General features: G+C 47.8%; 7 protein-coding genes across 7 annotated transcripts; 5 read left to right on the top strand and 2 right to left on the bottom strand.

Moving 5' to 3' along the window:
- Positions 1–3239: 3239 nt before the first annotated feature.
- LACBIDRAFT_327186 (uncharacterized protein) lies at positions 3240–4685 on the top strand (the record flags this gene model as incomplete). The annotated part of the gene is made up of 7 exons (XM_001881015.1): positions 3240–3259; positions 3299–3373; positions 3507–3572; positions 3692–3704; positions 3842–4061; positions 4200–4454; positions 4528–4685. 7 exons carry the CDS (start codon positions 3240–3242, stop codon positions 4683–4685), a joined length of 807 nt encoding a protein of 268 aa, XP_001881050.1.
- Positions 4686–5144: 459 nt separating this feature from the next.
- Positions 5145–5766, top strand: LACBIDRAFT_190666 (uncharacterized protein). The gene is made up of 4 exons (XM_001881016.1): positions 5145–5151; positions 5208–5299; positions 5349–5443; positions 5502–5766. Exons 1-4 carry the CDS (start codon positions 5149–5151, stop codon positions 5537–5539), a joined length of 228 nt encoding a protein of 75 aa, XP_001881051.1. The 5' UTR covers positions 5145–5148; the 3' UTR covers positions 5540–5766.
- A 218-nt stretch (positions 5767–5984) lies between these two features.
- LACBIDRAFT_327188 (uncharacterized protein) lies at positions 5985–6957 on the top strand (the record flags this gene model as incomplete). Its single annotated transcript, XM_001881017.1, has 3 exons — positions 5985–6053; positions 6104–6302; positions 6368–6957. The coding sequence occupies 3 exons, from the start codon at positions 5985–5987 to the stop codon at positions 6955–6957; spliced, it is 858 nt and encodes a 285-aa protein (XP_001881052.1).
- A 6495-nt stretch (positions 6958–13452) lies between these two features.
- Positions 13453–16776, top strand: LACBIDRAFT_190662 (vacuolar assembling/sorting protein VPS16; the record flags this gene model as incomplete). The annotated part of the gene is made up of 15 exons (XM_001881018.1): positions 13453–13597; positions 13650–13762; positions 13821–14076; positions 14126–14504; positions 14557–14651; positions 14701–14903; positions 14964–15091; positions 15149–15289; positions 15320–15458; positions 15509–15617; positions 15662–15876; positions 15928–16008; positions 16061–16236; positions 16291–16548; positions 16608–16776. The coding sequence occupies 15 exons, from the start codon at positions 13453–13455 to the stop codon at positions 16678–16680; spliced, it is 2511 nt and encodes an 836-aa protein (XP_001881053.1). The 3' UTR covers positions 16681–16776.
- Positions 16777–17618: 842 nt separating this feature from the next.
- Positions 17619–19246, bottom strand: LACBIDRAFT_297544 (uncharacterized protein; the record flags this gene model as incomplete). Its single annotated transcript, XM_001881213.1, has 6 exons — positions 17619–17690; positions 17740–18282; positions 18342–18468; positions 18515–18897; positions 18951–19104; positions 19155–19246. 6 exons carry the CDS (start codon positions 19244–19246, stop codon positions 17619–17621), a joined length of 1371 nt encoding a protein of 456 aa, XP_001881248.1.
- A 1012-nt stretch (positions 19247–20258) lies between these two features.
- On the bottom strand, positions 20259–20740 carry LACBIDRAFT_297545 (uncharacterized protein; the record flags this gene model as incomplete). Its single annotated transcript, XM_001881214.1, has 2 exons — positions 20259–20458; positions 20510–20740. The coding sequence occupies one exon, from the start codon at positions 20738–20740 to the stop codon at positions 20570–20572; it is 171 nt and encodes a 56-aa protein (XP_001881249.1). The 3' UTR covers positions 20259–20458; positions 20510–20569.
- A 471-nt stretch (positions 20741–21211) lies between these two features.
- On the top strand, positions 21212–22511 carry LACBIDRAFT_297546 (uncharacterized protein; the record flags this gene model as incomplete). The annotated part of the gene is made up of 8 exons (XM_001881019.1): positions 21212–21230; positions 21287–21448; positions 21506–21552; positions 21616–21636; positions 21694–21769; positions 21828–21975; positions 22031–22185; positions 22246–22511. The coding sequence occupies 8 exons, from the start codon at positions 21212–21214 to the stop codon at positions 22509–22511; spliced, it is 894 nt and encodes a 297-aa protein (XP_001881054.1).
- Between the last annotated feature and the right edge of the window lie 1547 nt (positions 22512–24058).

Raw genomic sequence — 24058 nt, forward strand, 5'->3', positions numbered from 1 at the left:
GCCGTTCATGACTTTGCCTTTCGGCCACTTAGACGAACCAGCCGTGCCGCTCTTCTCGTTACGTTTACGGAAGGTCGCCGCAAAGGCTTCGGCGCCTTCGTCCGTACTCGAGTCGCTGCCTTCATCCTGAATTAAGGCTGGAGGCTCAGCAGGAGTATCCGCCGAGACGAGGTGCGCTGATCGCCCGTAACGCCCCTTGCCTGGGATAGACGACTTGTCTCCTTGGCCAACCGCTGTGTTACGAGCGCGGATCTCGCTACTTTGCCAGTCATTAATTAGGCTTGTAGCGAGACGACTAGCCGCGCTCTGTAACGCGAATATGGACGGACAAGTAACGTCATTAAGATCCTTTTCCCATTCAATAGGTTGGTTGCGCAAGATACGGTCCACTGCGCCAGGACCATCGAGATCTTCGGGATGAAGGAACATGTGATGGCGGACTCTTCGCTGTATGAAGTCGATGGGATCTTCTGTAGTGTGTCCCTTCTGACGGAAGAACATAGCCTCGAACTCATAGAGCCGTTCACGCGACCAACGTAAATCAAGGAACTGAATCCGGAGGCCCACCATCATGTATTCCCAATCTTGACGGAAATAGATCTGATCCGCTACGGGTAGGCATTCCCACCAGCTTTTTGCACGGCCAGACCATTTATACGGCGCCATAGCTGCGACACCTTCCTTCATTTTGTCGCTCATACGAGCGAGGAAGGACATGGAGCTGATGTACTCGATGGCAGTAGAACCGTGTCCGTCCCAAGCTGGTACAACGGATGAGTTGAGCTTGTGGTTAAGCTGCCACTCATCCGAGTAAGGAAAGGGCGAGTACGGTTGACTGACCCACCCCGACGGATTGCTAGGGGGAGGATCCCCGCCTCCTCCAGGAGGACCACTAGGAGGGCCTCCAGGGGGACCGCTATTAGGACCGCCTCCACCGCCTGGACCATTGCCTCCAGCATCATCGTCCGGGGGGTCACCTCCTGGAGGAGGATCGCCAGGGGATCTCAAGTCCTCATCGCTAGGCGACGGAATGGGACGGTTATCCTTGAACTGGTAGCTTGTCCAACGAGAAGGCGCGGAGCTCGCAGGGGCAGGAGGCGGTTCTGCAGCTTTGGTCGCTAAGTGAGGGGGGGTCTGCCTACCAGCGAATAATACTGTTTGGGCAGGTTTCACAACCGGCCGAGGACGCTGCTCAACGCTCGTGTTGGCCACGAGCGCTGTAACAGCGGTATCATTTGTTGGCAGCTCAATTCGCCCCATGCCAGGCATGGTGGAGATGGCGTGACGACGATGGGCGATGACAGAAATGGAAGCCGGCATCGGTACTTTAACACTCTGGGTAGCGATAGTTGGAACCGCTGATGGCGCATATTGAGTGGTAGGAACAACCGAAGGAGCATATTGAGAAAACGCTTGATTGGACTGGGCGTTGGCAGGGGGAGTAGCCATCTGCGGTGATTTAGCGAACGCTTGATCCAGCGCTCTGACTTTGTAGCTGGCATTGCTGGCAGAACGCGCAGCAGCGACAGCATCGGTAGGAAGAGTTTTCCATATACGAGTTCGAGTGGCCTCGTAAAAGTTTGAGGGAATCTTCTCATTCCTTCTGTTGGCAGCAGCTACAGCTGCTTCCGTGAGAGGAGTGACTCCATCTCGGTATGCAGCGGGAATACAATCGTAATCCGGTCGTAGGAGGAGTTTTCCGACTTCTTCACGCGCAGACCCTCGTCCAAACTGGGAACGAATCGAAGGGCGAGTGGAGTACATGGTGCTGACGGACTCTTGTTCATCCGTTTGCAGGAACATCTTTCGCATCGCGTTGAAATATTCCTTGATGTGGGAGTTGCAGACTTCGCATCGTCGTTGTAAGACTACGTAACCAATTAAGATGTCCTTTTTGTTAGTATGCCAGGCTAGCATCCTGAGCATCTTCCATTCTGGATCGAATGCGAATGGTTGACGATCGCCCTCCTCCAAGAAGGTTTGAAAGGCGTCGAGTACTTGATACATGGCTAAGAAGATCTGGGCCACTTCTTCGAGGAACATGGGCGCCACCGAATAATACTTCACCGAGTCCACAGTGTAGTCGTTGATATATTCGGGATCAAGATTGATCCTATGGAACTGGTCGATTATCGATGGGAGATTGTTCCAAACGCCGTCAATGTGAGGCGAGTACCAGCGCCATAGGAGATCTCTAATTCCCTGAGAGTCTTCTAAGGATCTCCCGGGAAGTCTCCCGTCAACACCCCCAAAGTAGATCAAGGGGTCATCGTCAATGGCTGAGTTGAACTGACGATGGTAACGGGCCAGGGATGCCGACAAGGGCTCGTCATAGATCATAACTTCCTCGTAGGTAGCGATGCCTTCGAAGATACGATGATGCTCCGTAGGCACTGTTGCATCCTTGGCACCTAGCGTAGAGATGCTTGATATAGTCGTCAAGTAAGTGAGCGATGGCGCATCCGAAAGGATTTGTCCTGTCTCATGCAAAAACGCTAGGTTTCGGCCAGGAGGATTGATCGGCACAACGCTGCCTTGCGGCGCGCTGGAACCCGACTGAGGAAGGGGTAGTGGAGCTGGAGCTTTCTGTGAAGACAACCCTGGCTTAGATGGTTTGGTTTGTGACGCGACTGTCGCTTTCCCTTTCGCGGGAGGAACAGCGGGGGTAGTAGCACCCTTCGCACTCTCTTCCGCAATTGGCGACGTAGCTGTCGTTTTTCCCTTAGCAGAAGGAACAGCTGGGGTGCTAGCACCTCTAGCGCTCTCTTCCGCGAGTTGAAGGTTTTTGGAGGTAGCTCTGGTTGAGCGACCGGTAGTTTTTGGTTTGTCAGAGGGGTCGGCGTTGTCGGTGTTGGATAAGGAAGGGGTAGCCATGGTAGTGTAGCTGAAGGAGACGAAACTTTAGTCTATTTCTTATATACACTGGCGGCGCCCTGTCTGATCGTAAAACTTCGCCGACTAAGTCGAGGAAGATCCTTCATCCGGTGTGTGTGGCATAGCTAAATCGGGTAGAGTCGGTTGGGAGAGGGGTGGACTGAATGAATGAGGGCGATGGGTGAAGGATCTAGCGGTGGGCTAGACGACTAACTGAATTCGGATAATCGGAATTACTAAGGTGAGTCGAATAACCGTGAACGCTGTGGCAGCGCTCCAGGGCATACTCGCGCGAACGCAGGAGGGACTGCGCTCAGCAACGAGTGGAAAGGAGTGGGTAGTGGACGGTACGGCGAGGGAGAGGGATGGAGGAACGATGTGACTCGTAAGTGATGAGTCATACTTACTATGACGTGATCAACAGCCTCCGAGCTCTCCCGGAGCGAGACTTCAACATCGGATGTGAAGTCCGCGGTGCCCCCACCAATGTGAAACCTCAGTGCGTGCGGGGACTTCGTGCGCGTGAAGTCTCGTAGTACCGTAGTTGAATGTTGTAGTATAGTATCGATGAATAGAAGTAAGTGGAGAGAACGCGACTATTGAGGTCGCGCTCGTCTCCTAGGGTTGCCTAGAAGTCCTAGGCAGACCCTCGTTAACCCAGAGGAAGGGCTCTCGTATCCTGTGGAGGAGGGAGCATTGTAAGGGGGCTCACCCTTGGTCTTACCAGCAGTGGACACCTTAGACTCATCACGCGAGCTTGGTAGCAAGATGATGGTGGTTTAATGTCTAGAGATTGCTACGTACAATAATCGTCAAGAAGTCAAGATTATGTAAGCGAGTCTGCGCGTATTCTCCTATTCCGTATCACAGCATGATATAGTTTCCCTCATTACAGCTAACTGCATAACCGTAGACCATATCTAAATTTTACTTTGTGTGCCTTTATTTGTACAAACAACCGTATTAGGTAGAACGCCCTTCCAAGTTGGCAAGTTCCAACCGCTCCACCCTTATGACGTGCGGGGCGGGATTGGAGTGTTTGGAGCAATGGGCAGCGCGCGCGAATCGGCGTCATGGTTTACATAGCCATGGCCTAAAACGGATGTTTACGCACAGACAAAGGCGCAAAGTGAAATTTCAGATGTGGTCTACGATTATGCAGTTAGCTGTAACGCAAATGGCATTGTGTAGGTGGTAGATACTGAAGAGATCTCAGAGACATTTCACGACTCAGAAGCTGGAAGAGTGGAAACGATCGGAGTCTTCCAGTTTTCCTCGACATAATAGCGTTGATGAGTCAGACCAGGTCAGACCCACAACCGTAGACATCGACTTCTACTGCGAAGACATCATGAATTCGATCGAGGAAGCAGCCGAAACCATAGCAGACGAAATGGAGCTCTCCCAGAACGTCATGAACAGCAACATTCGACTATTCATCAACCACAGCAGCTTCGAAAAGGCTATCGAGAGGTCCTTCAGCCAGAACGACATTGTATACCAAAACAATGTCTTTTATGTTTACGTCGCCGATTACGGATTCCAGTTTATTTCCAAGGTGAATCGCATGTCGAACGCCAGTGTGGAGAGGAATCCTGAAGAAAGATCGCGTCGGTGCTATGCACTGCCTGCATGAGTCTTATAACTGATAAGGTCCGAGCATGCAACCAACCTTACTGAGTGAAGCCGAAGTGATTGCTCTTTACCCAAGTGATGGATTTATGCCCAGTGTTCTAGGAAAGATTCTTGATCTCATTGCTCAAGGCTATCAAGAGCGTCAAGGGGCAGCGCCTTCCGATTTATCGAAGTAGCCTGAGGAACTGTTTTCCGAATGTACCGTGGACCTGCCCTATGTCGTATCTTCGTCGTATTCTTCTACCCAAACCGTTGTCAACGCTTGGATACAACTTGGCCATGGATAGACAATGTGAAATGGTTCATCAGGGTATCCAAGTTGACATGATCACTTCCAACTCCTAGTCTTGCTATACCTTGTGCAGAACAAGAGACAAAAGACGGGAAGACACATAAAACATAGTTTCGACGTCCAGTCTAAGAAGTACAACACAAAGAAGATGGTCATCATACAGGAACATGGGACGACGAGGGAAAAAGTACTTGACTTTGTGGCAGAGTTAATTACGAGGGAACGCGAATTATGAGTGAGTACTGAGCGAGAACAGCAATGGGACCACCATAAGAGCTCCAGAAGAGCTCAACAAGAGATGTTCAACCGCTGACTAATCAAGTATTCTTTCTCCACCAACCTTCACGATGGTAAGTCCACTCTTTATCCTCTCTTCAAGTTTGGCCTGACTTTCTCTACCACATAGATCATCCCAGTAAGGTGTTTTTCTTGCGGAAAAGTCATTGGTGACAAGTGGAGTGCATATCTGGAGCTCCTCGCGAAAGATGTGAGCGAAGGGTAAGATCCCACTTTAATGGACAAGAAGCCGACGCTTATACACACGCAGTGACGCGCTGGACGAACTACAACTAAAAAGATACTGCTGTCGGCGAATGGTCCTCACTCATGTTGATTTGATCGAAAAACTCCTCCACTATAACCGTATGTCCCTCAACTTGAAAGATAATTCTTCTGTTGACCTGGATGATGATGACGACAGCTATGGAGCGTACGAAAGATAAAACTGCCAACCAATAGGTGTTGTCACTCTTCTCACCTATCACGGAGTCAGAATGCTCCCGCTCACTCGAGGTCAACCTCAGTATCATGAACGGTCGCTGGTCCCTTGGTTGTAGAAGCTTGAAAAGGACACATGTTGTCAAATCACGCCCGGGCGAACGTCCTATAGGATTTGTCGTTGGAGCTGGGCAGGTTTGGGTTGTTTTCTTCCATGATACCTCAATGGCATGGGTTTTCTTGGACAATGATCGATTGATGCCTGACGTTAATTTCCTCACGTAGTATGTCTTCATATTCTGTGAGCATGTAAGCTAGTATCATCTTCCTCGAACTGAGGGTTTGGGCACCGAGGTTTTTTCTGTGGTTGTCAGCCTCTGAGCCTTTGATCAAATTGATCACCGTGACGATGTTGCTTTGATTGCTATTTCTGTTCATCTACGACTTCCGCACAATCCTTCCAGTCATGTCAAGCACCATTTCAAAGCTAACAGACCACAAAGTTTTGATTTTCGACGTCTATGGCACCCTTGTGGTACGTGTGCAGTCTCGGCTATCAAATTTTTTACGCCTAATCGATTGTAGGATTGGGAATCGGGTCTATACGACGCGCTCCAGCCCCTTCTTTCACAATTTCCAGCATCGAGGCACTGGTCTCGCAAAGAGGCCTTGACAACTTTCATATCGGTCGAGGGTGACCTTCAAGCACAATACCCCGACATGTTATATTCCCAGCTCCTTGCCAAGCCTTGGCACACGAAGTCCTTGAAGAAAGGCTCAAAGCGTTAAGTGGGCAAGAAATTGATACATATACCGTGAATGGAGCTCAATACATCGACGTGAACTTAGCAATGGCGCATCGACGTTATTTGGCCCATGCCGCCCTTCGCGTCCTCGCTGAACATTTCAAGCTTGTTGTCCTTTCCAACGTCGACCGCACCTCTTTCCGACACACGCATGCCCTTCTCTCCGAAGGCATCGGCTCCAACCCCGACATAGCGCTGTACACCTACCCCGACGACAAGCCACATAAGTTCTGGCATCCCCAAGCCACCATGGGATCTCAATCTCCCTTTACTCTCATTCTCACTGCGCAGGATACCGGGTGTTATAAACCGGACCTAGGGGGGTTCAACGCTGCATTGGAGTATATTCGTTCAAATCCTGCTTTATTTGGAGATCTTGGCCAAGAGGACGTACGTCCCTTTGTTCTGTCCGTCGCGCAGAGCTTGCAGCATGATCATGTTGCGGCCCGTCGCCTAGGGATGCAGAGCGTGTGGATTGATAGACAGAGCGCGGTGACTTGCAATGAGCTTCCCAGGGATTCTGAGGAAATGCAATGTTGGATTTTGCGTTTTGAGACACTCGGAGAAATGGCGGACGCTGTGAAGCAGGCTTCTAGGGTCGAACAACCAGTTGACGACCCCGCCATCGCGTGAATTCCAAAAGAGAACGGTCGTAGAGCGCAACACCACAAATCGCCGTGTCGTGGCTGTCGTCGTCTGGGAGTCGTTTGTTTTTCCCACTCGAATGAATGTAAGATTTTTTTCCCATTCTCGAGGAAGGAAGTCTTGGCTTCTGTCAAAATTCCATCGTGTCCTGGCCCTGAGGTCTAAAACATAGCAAGTGATTCCATCCCGAGAATACGAACTATAGACGGGAGAAGAATGCAATATCATAACCCTCTGTAACGTGGCGGTCGTCGTCTGGGAGTTATTTGCGTTTATGAACCCAAGAAGTTTTCAGTGTTCACTCATCCCGCCACCCCGTTAATAAGTCGGTCGTCAAGCGCAATATCACAAATTGCCGTAATGCTGCCGTCGTCGTTTGCCGACTCGAGTGGATTCAGGGACTTTTTGAAGACGCGAAGTGAAGCTGAAGGCTCAAGGCAAACTTATCGACGTCATGGACGAGGAACAGATCGTCAAACCTCTATGATTTTAGAACATCAAATCGGAGTGTTCCATTCCTCATCACCCTCATCAAGAATACCTGCACAAGTTCCCAACAAAAAGAACGGTTGTTATTGCCCTTGATACAGAAGAACGGTTACTTTAGGACCTTTCCGTGGATCGCGAAATGACTTTGATATTCCAGATTTTCTTTATCCGTCTGCGGATTTTTGCATGCATTGATCGACGTATCAGGTGCTAGAGTCAGCCGACGTCCAGTTTGTACCCTTCGCTGCAGTGATCCCCTACGGAAATATATCAGGGTTTCCTGGCTCTAGTTCCGCTCTTTTGTTTCGTCAAGAAATATGAGGAACGACGATCGGACGGCCCTGTTGCCATTTCGAAATTCCCTTCGTTAGGCGCGAAAAAGCACCAAACAAAGGCAAAGCCTCATTTAAAACTTATTAAAAGTGCGCATTGAGCAACCTACCGCATTCTTGAGCGTCGTTGATAGTTTTGCTGAAAAGCTTCAAATATATCTGATATTCAGAACCGTAAGTAGACTGTTCTCAATTGCAAATGGAGGACCTGTAAAGCAACTCCACTGGTCACGCGAGCGGGCGGAGGCCGCGGATCTGGAGCAACTCTCCGTAAATGTTGTCCTTGTTATGCTCTGATTCAATTACGTGCCTTGCTGGAGAGATGAACAAAAATAACGAAAGCCGACCGTAAACCGTTTGTTCATCTTCGTTTACTACCTGTTGCGCATAGCATCTCAATGAATACGCGCTCGGCACTGTAAGTTGCAAACAAGAACGCACGGCTGGGGAAGTTTCGGAGCTGTTCACGTAGTGCTTATTGAAACAGTTACTTTCCTGTGACGACCGGACTTTTACGATGGCATGGATTGTGCCCGTTCCGTTGTAGATGAGAAGGAGGTATCGTTTCCCGAGGCATACTCTTACCGGAATTTGATTTGCCCGGTCAGAATTTATCGGTGTATTTGCAGCTTACTCTTGTGCCCTGATGCACACATTTGGGAAAGAGATGACAATGGGCCTGCCCGTGAACCATCTGAGGTGCGTTCTGCGGATCACGACTTGGAAAACAGCTCAAATATTCGCTCGCTTGAAACGTGGATCTTCGGCCGCCATGGACTTCTGCGGAGGATTGTTGGGCTTCGTTCAGGGACCTTGGCCTTGAGATCGTTTTTTTCTTCTTCTAAGAGGCAACAAACAAAATGGTGTAATTTTGAGGGAGAGAGATAATTTGCAAGTTAGTGCCAACTTGAAGTCGGTGATGTGTTGCCCTATTATCGACCGTCATAAAAACGACAGGACTTTTGGAAGACAAGGGCTGACGCCTGTATATTTTAAGCCCCACGGCTCCGCAGTCGACTAGGGAAGATAAACGACATACCTAAAATTCTTATGTACTTTATCCCAAGGAAAAAAATTCTAGATAACCGGTTTTTATCGTATTCCCATTTGGTTGAGAGATCATAGGTCCTTACTTTTATATAAAGGCAAATGTTTCACGGGTTATACTATAAGGCCCGGGGCAAGTCCTGATGATGATCATTGATTCATAGAGAACTTGAGAAGGTCAGTGGGGGTGGCAATGATTTATGATCGAGCGCCATTCGCCCAGATGGGAAATCTCCATTTTTTTTGTCGTGTGCTGGTCGTGTGCTCAATAATTGAGGCAAAGTCTTCTTTTTATATACTTCTGTATTCTTCGGTTAGTGAATCCCTCCCCATGCTGACACTCACTCGTGTTTCTGTGGGATGGCTTTCGCTCCCACTCGTACATAGACATAAAAAATTAGCTATGCCCATGAATATCGATAAGAGAAACTCACCTTGAAAGTTGATATGTAACTTTTGTGCAATTACACCGGCGATGCCCAGAAACGATTTGATTGGTTGCTCCACACTCCCAACCAATCACCTTTCTTTGAGATCGCGGGGCCTCTGGTACGGAACCCCGTACTTATTTCGGTGCGGGTTGTGGGGATTTCCAGAGGCGCGCGTTGATACCGTTGTTGAGTGTGACGGCGCGATCAGAAAGTCCAGTCGATAAAAGTGGCCGTGTCACATTTTTCCGAACCCCGCAGTGCACCGAACAAATTGGTGTATTCTTGGCGTTTTCTCGGATCGCCATCCCCAAACCCTGAGGCCTGAGCAAGCAACACCTGGCAAAGGTGAGGCCAGGGAGGACTCGGAGAGGGCCACAGAAGTCACTTCAGGACTTGTCAAAAAAATAATCCCCGGCATTCATGATTGCTTCCTAAGTACTTAAATAAACGTCTTTGGCTCTTTCACCTCCTTAGGTGCCCGTTCCTCACCGTCATTATCGTCATGAAGTTTGCTCAGTTCGTTGCTGTAACCCTTTCTGCCCGACCTGTATTCACATATCGTTTTGTCAAACAGATACTTGCGCGATACTCAGGTGCGTTCTCGTGACTTCTCATCTTTTGCTACAGCAATTCAACAACGAGGCAGATCCCGGAGTGGAAAAAGGCCTATATGTTTGTCTTTCGTCAAGGATTGAAGCGCACCCTCCTGATATCCCCTATCTAGTGATTATAGAGGGCTAAAAAAACGCATCACTGCAATCCGTGAGGCCCAGCAAGGCTTTGATTCGCTTGCAGAAGAAGCGGATGAGATACCCCCGTCAGACTCTTATTGGAACCATGCTTCAATATACCCTCTCCCTTCCATCGTTCCCCCCGAATCTCGGGATTCCGATGTAGGATCTACCACGACAGAGCCAGAGGGTCAACCAGAAACCTCTACCGAGATACCGAGTCAAAAAGTTTGGAACACAAGTCGCAGGGCATCTATAACCCAATCGCTCTCAAATATAAGTTCTAAAATACGACACAAGAGCATATTTGGTACACGTATGTCCAAGAGAGCTCCCAGTTAACCGCATTTTGATCTTAGTCACTAGGTGTGGCACGGCTTTCGAACCCCTCACCCGCTTTACCTCTGCACGACCTTCTCCCACAATTGTCTTCACAGGAAACGCTATTTTTTGCTATGCTTGATTCCCAGCTGGACAAAGTGGAAGCCTTCTATGTATCGCGCGAAGAGGCCATGATGGACAGGGGTGAAATGTTGAAGGCGCAACTTCGCGAGTTGGACGATCATCGAAGGCTCTTTCTGGTAGGTTATCCATGGAGAACTGTAACTTGTTTCTGTCCCTGACTCTTTCAACGCCCAGGAGGCGAACAATAAAATCCCTTGGGCACACAACCTAGCAGCTACATGGAAGATCAAGGTCAATCATCCGGGAAAGATCGTGTCGGAGAGGTCCAAACAGCAGCCTAGAGATGATGATACCGATGAAGGAAACCAACAAGACAAGGTAAATTCCGCTGGGGGTTTTGCACTTTCACCGGACCCCGACAACTACCTATACGCCAAGAGAAAGCTCAAGAAGGCCGTCCTGGAGCACTATCGGTGAGGTCCGATATATTTTGCTTCCTTCCAACCGGACGTTCGATCTCTGACCTTGCTGCCATCTGTTTCAACTTCTTTCTCTTCTCATTCTTCAACTCGTACAAGCGATTTTCTGACCATTATTTTAGCGGTTTGGAAGTATTACACAACTACCGGGTATGTATCCCTTGGCCCATCCGTCCTCTTTTGCTTAGTCGCTCTCAAGGTCCTCAATATCACCGGTTTCCGAAAGGCCTTGAAGAAATTTGAGAAGGTGACCAAAGTATGCTTTTCGATTTGTCACTGCAAATCTCTATCTCATCTTGGAAAAGATCCCGGTTCAGAACCAGTACATGACGGAAAAGGTCCCTCCTTGGATATAGAAAGTGCGATATATTCTGAATGCTCCGATTGCCAGGTGGACAAGAGTGCATTTGCTTCCGACAAGGCTGTAACATACATGTTGAAGGAGATGGAAGACCTCTTTGCGATCTCCTTCGGTACGTTTCTTTAGGGTCTTTGACCTTTTGAGTAATGACGTTTTTTTTCAGCTCAAGGTGACAAGAAGAGAGCGACAATGCGTCTAAGAGGGGGCACGCGCGTCAAGAGCCATCACTTCAATACCTTTCGATCAGGCATTTTTCTGGGACTTGCCGTCCCCGCCCTTGCTTCGGGGCTCTTTCATTGTCGGTAACCTTGTTTTGTTACACCTTCATGTTAAACAATGGTCACTTTAGCGTTTCAAGAGCAGACCCGGCGTGATATTCCAGCCTGGGATGCCCTTCTTTTCCTGTATGGCATAATTCTCGTGCCCATGATATTCGTCCTGCTGGTAGGACTCAATCTTTTGGTCTGGTCTCGCTCAAGAATCAATTACGTTTTCATCTTTGGTAAGGTCTCTTGACGGTCAAATTAATCATTTCTGACTCATCTTCTCTAGAGTTGGACGTAATGAACCGTTTGGACTTCAGGGAATATTTCGAGGTCTGTCTCTCACTACCCACTCAAACTCATTATTAACCTTGTGCCTGAAGATTCCTAGCATTCTATTGGCAGCACTATGTTATGCCTTTTGGTTATCCTTTGCCAGGATCGGCTTTCCAATCGTGTCGCCAACGATATGGCCACTGGTTTGGATTGGCTTTGCAGCCCTCGTTGTTCTCCAACCATTCCCGCTTTTTTTCCGATCGTCAAGATATTGGCTTGTTCGGAACGTGTCCAAGCTCTTTTTGTCAGGAACGCGGCATGTAGAGGTGAATTTCTTATCTTTTTGGATTTTTCAAATTTACCCATTCCTTTCGTACCGACAAGTTCACCGATTTCTGGATGGGGTGAGAACCGTTGACAGATTTATGCGTTTCAAAATGCTGACTGCCTTCACTACAGGGACCAATTTTGCAGCATGCTTTTTACACTTTCAAATTTTTATCTTTTTGGCTGCGTCTACGCCAACGACTTTTCTATAGACTGGAGAAAGTGCGGCGGCACATCTCCACGTTGGCCTGTGTCATTCGTCTTGACGATGTTACCGTTTGCCATTCGCGTAATTCAAAGCTTTAAGCGGTACGCTGAGTCGGGGTTGGTCACACATTTGATCAATGTTTGTTGATTGTTGCATGGGCTGCCGTTCTTTTCACTGACTACCTTCGTTGACAGGCAGGGAAATACGCGTCCGGAATAGTCAGTTATTTGTTCTATTTCCTTTGGCGGCATCACGGTCAGCCTTTTTCGTTATTATTCCGTGCATTTTTTTTACCGCTCTTATCTTTAGGGAGTAATCGTGACATATTTTTCATCCTTTGGTGTCTTTTCACCTCTTGCTCTGCCATCTACTCTGCTACATGGGTGTGTGCGACGCCCCCATGCATTCGAAAAGCTCTAATGCAATTATCTAGGACTTACTCATGGATTGGTCGTTACTGAGATTGCATTCGCCATACCCTCTTCTCCGAAATGAGTTAATATACTCAAATCAAATATCTGTTCGTGGTCATTTCTTCTCTTCTGGACGCTCCTAATCCTTGAACACAACAGCTTTATTATATTGCCATTGTGTGACACATTCCCTCTGAAACACAATTTTCATTGAAATAGCTTTGCAGATATCTAACGTGCTACTGCGATTCACCTGGGTGTGGTATATACCGACACGTGGACCCGATACCTACTTGCGCTCCTTCGTGCTTGGTCTGATTGAGGTAATACGACGATGGCAGTGGAATTTCTGTCAGTACTCTTTTTTTTTCAGACTGAAATACAAGTCTGATTAATATTGCGTTTCAGATCGCCTGGAGAACGAGCACATTGGTAACATGGATCAATACAGGGTCACTCGTGAAAGGCTATTGCCTTATAACGTTGATAGTAATTACGGCGAGGACGCTGAGGATTTAAAGCCCAGTTATAAGAAATGACTCTTTCGTATAATGCGAACGTACCCTAGTAGTGTCTATGCTATGATTATTATACTTATCCACAGGAAAAGTACTGATGAGGAAGTACTACATTATGTAACCTGTAATACACGCCCTCATCGCGTCTTGACCACGAACGACACTCATTGCTCACTGTCGCTCACCACTTCAAAGGGAATCGAATGACGGAACATCCGACAGCGACATGGCAGGCTATGCAAGACGGAAACGCATTCTACAGACGGCAGCAGCTCTACTCCATACCAGGAAAACTCCCTGATTTTGGGGACTACATCGTCGCAGGATGTCAATATGGTGGACCTCTAGGTCTGTCGTGTTCTATTATTTTGTCATCGGGTGACCCAAACTAGTTTGAAAGCGCTTATGAGGGACAACACAAAGCTTCTGGCTTTAGGGCGTCTAACTCCTGCAGCTGCGAAGGCACAAATTCAGATATACTCTCCAGCGGGAGAGAGCCTCTTGTCATTCAGTGTGGATGGTCACATCTCTTCTGTGAAATCTCTTTGTTGACTGACACGAAATTGGACAGTGGGACCAGGGCAAGATCATCAAGTTTGGTTGGACTCGAGACGAGACACTGACAGTCTTGAATGAAGAGGGCATCTATCGACTCTACGACCTGCAAGGAGACTACCAGCAGCACTCCCTTGGCCCCGAAGCTTCCGAACTAGGAATTATTGACGCTCGCATACATGACAATGGCTTCGTGGCCATGACTAGTTCTTTGGCGTTGCTGGAAGTGAAGGGTTGGGAAGGGGGAAGACCTCTAACTTTAGCCAACCCAGGTGATAGCCATAACCACTCTTTTACAGCGATTCCTCACAGGTTCTTCAGCACTCACTCAACCTCCGCACGCCTGGTGCATCATACCGCCAGACTTAAATGTATCCCGTCATGTTGAAGTCCTCTTATCGGTGGAATCCACCATATATACCGTGGACAATTTGGAAAGCGTGGACCAGCGCCTATCTCGAGGACCCTTTACCCATGTTTCACCATCTCCCAATGGCAAGCTTCTTGCGCTCTTAACCTTTTCGGGAACGTTATGGGTTGTATCCAGTGATTTCCAGAGGAATATAGCGGAGTTCGACGCCAGCAGTGTTCCTGAGGCAGAAGGCAATGTTCTGCAGGTTGAATGGTGCGGAAATGATGCCATTGCCGTTGCGTGGAAGTTTTTGGTTCTTTTGGTCGGCCCTTCGGGTGATACACTCCAGTGAGTGACAATGACCAATCTATGCTTTCTGAATGCTTATATAGTAAGCCAGGTATGCTTATTCTGGGACTCCTTTTGCAGTCACAGAAATGGATGGGGTTCGCATCATGAGCCCAGATATATGTGATCTACTACAGAAAGTGCCTGGTGCGTAAGCCTTCGACGTCTCTCGAGTGAAACTGAACGTCTATTTCAGCATCTACCTCATCTATCTTCCGTCCTGGATCTACCTCTCCTTCTGCGATTTTGTACGACGCGTGGGAGAGCTTCTCTTCTCGTTCTCCCAAAGCAGATGAGAGCATTCGTTCAATACGACCTGATCTGGCGAAAGCTGTCGACGAGTGTATTGATGCTGCGGGCCAAGAGTGGGAGCCTCAGTTACAACGGAAACTTCTGAATGTGAGCTATACATACATGGTCATAGAAATTCGTCATACAATCTTGACCTTCGTATATTAGGCTGCTAAGTTTGGTCGTAGTTTCTTGGATTTCCACAACCCCACGGATTTTGTCAACATGGGTCAAACCCTAAAAGTACTTAATGCAGTACGATTTTACGAGGTTGGTATCCCATTAACATATTCGGAGTAACTCATCTTCCAATATTGGGCATATACCCTTTGCTCATACCTCGTTTGTTCCAGACATAACTACGCCTCTCCCTCGCATTTGATCTCACGTCTAACATCTCGAAATCTGCATCTCCTCGCTCTCCGAATCTCGAGTTTCCTTTCCCTCAAGCCAGATATTGTCTTAAAGCACTGGGCTTGTGCAAAAATTCTGCGGTCAAGACCTACTTCGACGGGAGTAGGGAGGGATGCCGAATTGACTGCGGATGATGAAGTTTGTAAGCTGATCGTAGATAAATTTGAGCAGCTGGGGGGAACGGAGGTTAGCTATGCTGAAATTGCAAAGAAAGCATGGGAGGTGGGGCGGAGTAGATTGGCTACAAAGGTATGTCTCAAAAAATTAAAATTTGATCGCCAACCCACCATCTAGCCTAGCTCCTTGATCATGAATCGAGAGCTTCTGATCAGGTACCACTGCTACTTACAATGAAGGAGGATAAGTTGGCTCTGCTGAAGGCAGTTGATAGTGGAGATACTGACTTGGGTAAGTTCAGTGCTAATACATGGTATTGTCTGACTTTGATTTAGTGTATCATGTTCTGCTCCATCTCCATAAGAGGCTTCCTCTTGGCTCTTTCTTCCGGCTCATCGAAGACGGCGGGGAGCGACTTTCTTCAGCAAGCAAACTCCTTGAGGTTTATGCTCGAGAACAGAACAGGGAAATGTTGCGAGATTTCTACTACTCTGACGACCGCAGAGTGGAGAGCGCGATTCTTTCTCTAGAGGAAGCATCTAAGATGAACGTTAGTTAGTTTTATATTTCCGTTTGCAAGCGTCTTGATCCATTTCCATAGAATCCTGCGTCGAAGATTAGCTCCGTGAAGGCAGCTCAGAAATTCTTTTCAGAGGACAAGGACCGCACTTTCGAAGCGAAAGTAAGGATATGAACGTTACGGTGATCCAAGCAATAACCACTAATTCGATTAGATGATGGAAGAGAGCGTCCGGTTGCTTACCACCCAACAACAACTCGATATCGAGACTGATGGGAAGATCACCTTTTTTGGGACAAGTGTCAATGAATCGATACGACTTTGCCTGGTTAACAACATGGCGAAACGGGCTGATAAGATGAAGTCTGATTTCAAGGTACCCGATAAGCGGTAAGCCTTCACATCGCCCTGGCCTCACTTGTATTCTGACTATCCCACCTCCAGCTTTTGGCATATCAAACTCAAAGCACTTACAGAAGTCAAAGCTTTTGGAGAGCTCGAAACTTTTTCCAAATCTAAGCGCAGTCCAATTGGTTATGAGCCTTTTGTCCGCCATCTAGTTGAAAAAGGTCTTCCGAAAGAAGCCGTCGCCTATGTTGCGCGCTGCGATTCACCAAAACGGGCTGATCTATATGTCGAGTGTGGAGAGTGGCGCCTTGCCGGCAAGGAGTGTAAAGACAGAGGTGATAAAGCTAAGTTAGAGTGCGTGATCTTTTCCTTGTTTTGTGAACCGTGGGCTAGGCTGATCACTCGAAATTTAGGCAGCTGAGAAGAAAGTGTCCTAATTCAATGATCGAAAGAGAGTTAGATCAAATCCTCTCGACTATGAAGTAGATAATGCCGCAACGAAGCACGGGGCTTTGTTGGGTAAGTTGAACTCCCGTACAATGATCCATAATTAGTGAAGAATCCAGCCCGCAGCTCCCACTTACTCTTGTCAACCGCCCAGCCACTTATTCAACGATATTTATGTACATATATGATTGAACGTTTGTATTTTTTCTCACTATTTGTCCTGGCCAAATATGATGACAAATGTTGCCAAATTAAGCCGACAGACGAAGGTCTCGTCCGTCTCTGGCTCTCGCCCTCTGCAAAGATCTGAGAGACGACGTGGTGAAGTGGCCTCAGGGTTATGGGTATTCTTACACAAAGCTTGATGAGTTTTTAGGCTATTGATCTGGTACATTAGCAGTAGCTTGAGTAGCTATACTTATGGTCAATCTACTGATCCCTAAGCATCCCTTTACAATTTTTATAATAAATACCCCAGGAGGCTGAGAATACAAATATCTCCTATTTCTTGACAGTCTTGCAGAGCTAGCAACCCAGTATCTACCTGAATGAGGTCTGGGCAAATTTAAAGAGGATTGGGGAAAAGATTCTCATGAATGAAGGCAGGGATAAATATTCTTGTCACTTAATTATATTCTAAGAATGACAGAGCTTTTTTCAATGTTGTTCATGGCCAGAAGGCGTTGAGAGAGCTTGTGGATGGTATACTTAAGTATTCTCAGAACGTTGTTCCCTACCCATCTTTGCCTAATTTGGCAAAATTTGTCATCATATTTGGCCAGGACAAATAGTGAGAAAAAATTCGAGCGTTCAATCATATATGCAAAGGGCAGTAATTGGCATATATATGACTAGATTACAGTGCGTGCGTAGTGGAAAACAAATGCGATAAGGTGTGCAGTAATGACGATCCATGCGGTGGATACGGACCAGCATATTCACCATTGGGTTGGGCAGCGGTAAAAACGCAGGTCTGTCTAAAATATCCGTATTGGCACACGGGCACGAAGATCGTCTTGACCGATAAGCACCGATATGTCCAAGTAGTACTAAGGATGATTGTCAACTACAGACAAAGGCTAAGTCTGTGAAACATACCTTTACGGAGATCCCTGACCAATCCACACAAGGAAGCATCTCTTTATCAAGAGGTATCTTTGCTTTATGAAGCCCGTCAGGCAATGAAGAAACTGCCTCCAATGAAGGGTGGTTATTTAAACCGGTTTGCTGTCGGGGGCGTTTGGGAAAGCCAATGCAGATGTCGCTGTGTATTGTGCGGGTCTCAAAGAATGATTTTGCGAAGGGTAGTTGAGGCAAAGGCTTGTCGTGCCTGTCTAACGGTGCATCAGAGCCCCGTCTCACGCGAGTTAGCCGCGACTGTGCCGATTTTCCGACGCGTTTCAAGAGCCCGGCGCTGCCACGATTTATTTCAAACTCGTCGCTTGGTGGCGTCGGAGGGGGCGTTGGGGGAAATGTGGTTGTGGGCTCGTGAATAGTGATCTGCCGTATAAGTGATACAGATATTGTGGCGTCAGATGCAACTTCCCTTGCCAACGCAGGTGATCGAGGGACGGTCGTGAAAACCACAAAATATGGAATTGATGAGCCACGAGAAAACGTGACGAAGGTAGGCAAAGTGACCTGTAATGATAGAAACTTTAGATATACGAGAACATTCGTAGAGGGCGGCACAGACTGACCGCACATCGAACTGGCATACGCCGCTCAGATTTAAGCGGCATTTCCAACCACGAGTCAGGGCTTATTCTCGTGGCGTCCATAGACTGGAAATCTGTATCTGGTTGCAAAAGAATAGGTACTTCCAGACTAAAAAAAATTAGGGAGAGGTGGGATGGGGGATTGCGGCACTTACTATGATGGGCTTTCAAATGCGTCACTCGGCTCCCATGAGGCGACAACCTTATATTCGACCCCACACGATTTCGACAGGGAATTCGCCTCGAACTTTGATGTAAATGACGGTGGAATCTCTTCGCCGGGTCGATGTGACTGAGGGAGATTGAATGTGAAGGGGTAAGACCTCTCGCTCAACGTAGATACATTGATATGAGAGGCGCTGGGTCGCCGTCTGATGAAAGCATCACGAAATGTTGTACGAGGACTACTTGACTCTGCAGTCGGAGAAACAGCTATGCAAGTTGAACAATTGAAAAATATGTGCTTTTGGAGTTCGGAGTAGTTCGTCGTTTCGGCGGAACCAGATTGGTGAGGATCATACATAAACACTCCTTCAATCTCCGATGAAGGTCAGCAAGTTACACTCATCAAGCAAAGGGAATAAAACATACTGAGATCGTTAACTGCCCTGTATGATAAGAACGGGAGTCTAGGATAACTTTGCCTCCGACTTGATCGTGATCGCTGAAAACTGCCAAGGGCCCCCGGGAGGCTTCATTGACTTTCAGTGAGGGACTATAAAGTTGAAGCTCAAGCAGTAAAGAACTGCCAAAGGTTAGGCGCGGTTTTTGGAAAAGGCGATTTATAAAACTCACCGGTAAGTCGAAACATGGGAATATATGGACACTGGCGTGAAGCTTGAAGGAGGTCGTGGTCCTGACGAATTTGACTGAGCGCGTCGTCGCATCGTATTTTGTTGGGTGGAGTCAAGGTGGGAGAGAGGATGACATGAGTATTGCATTGCGGGCAAGATATACCCACACGAAGTTTCTAGCATGCGAAGCGGGTGGGTACCAGGGACAAAAGAGGATTTGCATTCGGCCCATCGCCAAAACAAGCGTTAGAGGGCCAATGTGATTCATCCCCGGAAAGCATATTCGCGGCATTCAGAAATGGTGATGGCCAGTGATCGCCCCCTTTGGGACCGATTGAATGAATTTGCTAGTTATCAAACCCTGAGGCCTGAACCGTCACTTCTTCAAATAAGCAAAGCTGCAAATCAAACTTCTGAAATCTCACGCATCCGTCAACTTGATATGAACCAGAAGATTCCACAGAAGCTGCCTGGTTACTTGTCCAAATTGCCGCCATTTTGACGCTGGTGCGTCAGGCTGAGCTGTTGTGATTCGTGAAGCAGCTGATATCTTGTGATTTTCGTTCCCATCCTGAAGATGATGCAAAGCATCAACTAGGATTGATCATAAGGAGTCGATCATGGATGAGCAGGATGACGGCGCGGAAGCCATTAGGCTTGCTTTTCGAAATTCCCCGGACGTGACATGTGGATACCAAGCTGTGTATCATAACAACTCAAGGGCGCAACGTCAAGGCTCTTGTCGTGCAGGGAGGCAATTCTGCTCGACTCGAAGGACTACATCTCGTCACTATTTCCCTGTTTCAGACAAACCGGATGAATTCACTTCCGACTGACATACATATGCGAAAGAAAACTGAAGGCAGCTGACCTACGCTCGTTACCCACAGATCACATAGATAGGCTATGAATCCTTGATGATTCCTCCATTGATAGAAAGAACATCATACTAAAGCCAATAATGGCCAGGCATCAATGATGAGGGAAAGTTTTCTCGGCAAGGCTATATGCGCATATCCCGTTATTTTCTGATTGCAGAATACGGGTGAAGGCGTCATGACCAAAATGTGACCAACGAACGAGGACTGGAACTTTGTTTTTGAGATGAAGGACCCCACGGATTTTAGGTTTTTCCCCATAGAACCGCAACTGCTCTAAAACTACCCAAGACTCTGTTCTTTGGTCGTCGTGTCGATGATGGATAAGAATTTACGTTACGGTATTGGTCACCCTATTCAAATAAACCCCTCGAAAAAGTCCTTGCAACGTTTCTGTGAACCGATGCTTCTCGGACTTGAATGATTCCTAGAATTGGTTAATGTGCTTGGACGAAAAGATGAATATATGTGCACACACCTTCATGGTTCTCAGGTTCATTCATGTTTCCTAACAGAGGGTCTCGAGAACCACTTCCATCTACGAGGAAAAACATGCATGCCGCCCGCAAGTAACAAATGACCTCCTTATGTGCAATGATACATGGGTCACATAGGTCGAGGGTCGCGACATTTCGGCCAAAATTTCCCGGTCCAATAGAGAGTAAATGTGTAGAAGCAGGGTGAAATTTAGCACCAGTAAGGGTACCATTGATATCGATCTATCAAAGCCAGAACCTTATTAAAGAATCTGTGTCGCGCAAACTGGAGGTTCAAAGAAAAAATTCCTGGTCGAAGCATAGAGGAGAGCTCAGCGGGGACAGTGCCTGAAGCCACGCAAGGGCATCCATGTTTATGGAACGCCACAAAGGCTGAGATAAGATCAATGGGTGGCGTTCCGTTGGAGGAGATTTGAACATGAATAATTGCGGTCCGATACTCTTCTTCTGGGTTGAGGCCGAAAGGTTGTTTCGAAGAGGTCCTGACTGAAATTTTTTGAAGAAGCCATTGATGAGAGGGTCTGCAACAGAAGATCATTGCAGAAAAGGAAGCCAGCGAGATATTCTACTTTTTGCAAGACGACCTCAAGATGGTGAAATGACGGACTCGTGATGGTCACGCTTGGTCACGTCGTGTTATCCTTGAGCTGATTAGATTAGATTTCCCACGCAATCTTTGCAGTATGAGGGTCATCGTCACAGGCAAGAATCCTCCAATCGATGACCTATCCATCTAATTGTAACGACTATCGTTTTAGGAGCATCAGGCGTGCTTGGTTCCGCAGTTCACAATGCTTTCAAGACCACTGGTGTTGATGTTCTCGGCTTATCGTACTCACGAGCAAGGGAAGGACTTGAGCAACTAGACCTCACCAGAAAAGAGGACGTTGAGAAGGTTTTCAGTCAGTTTAAACCCGATTGTAAGCTCATCTTTTCTCGAGACTCACGAGCCAGCTGAAGCGCAATATGATTTGCAGGGGTAATACATTGTGCTGCAGAGAGAAGACCTGATGTAGCTGAGAAGGTGCGTACTCCAGAATCTAATCCAATGCGACAGCATCCTCACAATGTACGTATGTACGCACAGGATCCTGAGAGTGCGCAGCGCGTCTGTTGTCATTTTCCTGCGAGTCCGATACTCTACAAACTAACTTTCTGAATGTAGCTAAACGCTGACGTTCCGGCGTATCTCGCCTCCCTTTCCAAATCATTGAAATTCAAACTTGTATATATCTCTACAGGTGGGTAGCATGCGTAACCTATCATTACCCACACTGTCTGTGAGCTAGCTCATTTCAGATTATGTCTTCGACGGAACATCTCCGCCGTATACACCTTCTTCTCCTACCAATCCTCTTCAACTCTACGGCCGAACAAAGAGGGACGGCGAGGTTTCCGTTTTGACAGTTGATAGTGCCAAGGTCATCGTTTTGCGGGTCCCAGTTCTGTGCGTGTCGCAAAATGAAATGAAGTGAAGCATCATCGATACTAACGTCACATAGCTATGGCCCCGCGCCCAAGAACTCAGATAGCGCAATAAACATCTTGCTAGACGTCGTTCAAGACCGCTCCGGTAAAAAGTACAATATGGATCATTATGCTACCCGCTACCCGACCAATACGATTGACATTGCCAACTTCCTCGTACGGCTTACTGGTGAATGCTTCAAGTAGACCTTGCACTTCTTTCACAATAATTTATCTACATCTGTTTCAGCACTCAAATCCCCAATCCCACCGATTTTGCACTATTCCAGCGACGAGCCTTTCACCAAGTACGAGATCTGTCTCACGTTCGCGAAGATCTTGGGCCGTCCTCACGATCATATCATACCGAACGCGGAGGCACCTTCAGGTGCGGACGCAACGACGCGACCACGGGATTGCCATCTCTACACTCGGGAAACGGAGGATCTTGGAGTCGAGGGTGGCCTTGGATTGTCGTTGTTCGAAGAATGGTGGACGGAGTATCTCAAGGTGTAATTGTAACAAGTCAAAGTATTGAGATATGCTCTGTATAAATTTAGAGCAGAGTGATGTACTCGAGTTATTTTTCGTTGACACCGCGAGAGTCGATCTTGAAACAATCAATCTCATCAAACGTTGAAAATCAAACATTGAAGATGGATACAACCTCGCCAGTAGAAGTGCCACATGGATGCACGTCATCATGAAACGACTGTCGGGTCATCTTTCTCCAGAATCATCCTGCAAGATTATAATTGATGCTGGATTGTAACGTTCCTTGTAACCGCTCGCAGTGGCCAGCACGAGCAACACTGCAACAAGCCTACTGCTCCATTGTCGCTGTATGAGAACAGTTATTCTCGTTCATATACACATTCGAAACCGTGGCCAGGGAGATTATCCAAGGGGTTGGATAAGAAAGATCATTCGCGTGAGAGGGGAGTCATGTGGTGAATGCCTCCACCGGGCGCCGTTTACGTTTTACGAGCCCGCCAAACAGCAATCTGACCTCGGGGTGTGGTGGCTCACACGTGAAGGTCTGAGCCTTATTTCTCGCTTGAGTCGAACGTGGACGTCGGGTTAAAACAATGCAAGATCGGGGAAAGTAGCCACAGAACGAGGGTTGCTGATCGATATACCCAAAGACGGCGAGCAGGATTTTTCGGAAGGGAACGACGATCCACAGGCCTAGGGAAGATCTCTCTGAGACGGCTCAACCACGTCAAGTTCTTCCGTGAAAGGATCGGTGCGGCTGGTGAGACATTAACTTTGGTTGGTCGTCAAACCACGTCGTCGTAAAATGTCTGTTGGGCCACCTTGACAGCAGGCGCCTAGCAAGTTTTGATTCACGCTGGGTTGTCAAGCTCATACCGCCCGCTTTACCGGAATGGTGAGCAGCCTCGTAAAACGTCTGTTGAGTCCTTGCGGCAGGTACCTAGCAAGTTTTGTTTCACGTTGGTTCGTCAAGCTCATGTCACCCGCTTTATCGGAATGACAAGCAGCCCAAGCCTACAAAATAACCATCCTCGGTCATATAAACACTCGGGATCATCGCCAAGGTAAGAGTTGAACGAGGCCATTCGCATGAACAGGCTGCCATGCGGTGGCTGCCCTCACCAGCTCCACGGAGCGCCGTCGTTATTTGACCAGTCCGCGTATCACTTGCTGATCTTGGTTGGAAAGAGCTACCTCGGGTGCCGGCAGATAGCTTGTGAAAGTGTGTGGGGGTTATTTTTGCACTTTGGCGGATAGGAGACGGTAAATGCCAGGCTGGGATGCATCTGACAACGGGGGGATGGAGGGGTAGGAGGTAGGTTCGTAGTGAACATTGAAGGCGGGGCAGCGACTGGGATCGATTACAACCCATCATGAACCTTCAAAGCTCGAGCTTCAGCCCCACTTCTTCCAGAAATCAGCAAAGTACCTAGGAACAACAAAAAAAAGTCGTAATTCCATCAATGCGGCTCCGAGTCAAGCGTTTCCTTCAGTCCATACACCCACCCTAATTCCGAGGGAATTCGTAGCGGAGGACGGCGTTCCAGAAGGGAGATCCTTTTTTTTTT

Source organism: Laccaria bicolor, genomic scaffold, assembly GCF_000143565.1.
Source record: "Laccaria bicolor S238N-H82 LACBIscaffold_12 genomic scaffold, whole genome shotgun sequence".
Taxonomy (NCBI): Eukaryota; Fungi; Basidiomycota; class Agaricomycetes; order Agaricales; family Hydnangiaceae; genus Laccaria; species Laccaria bicolor.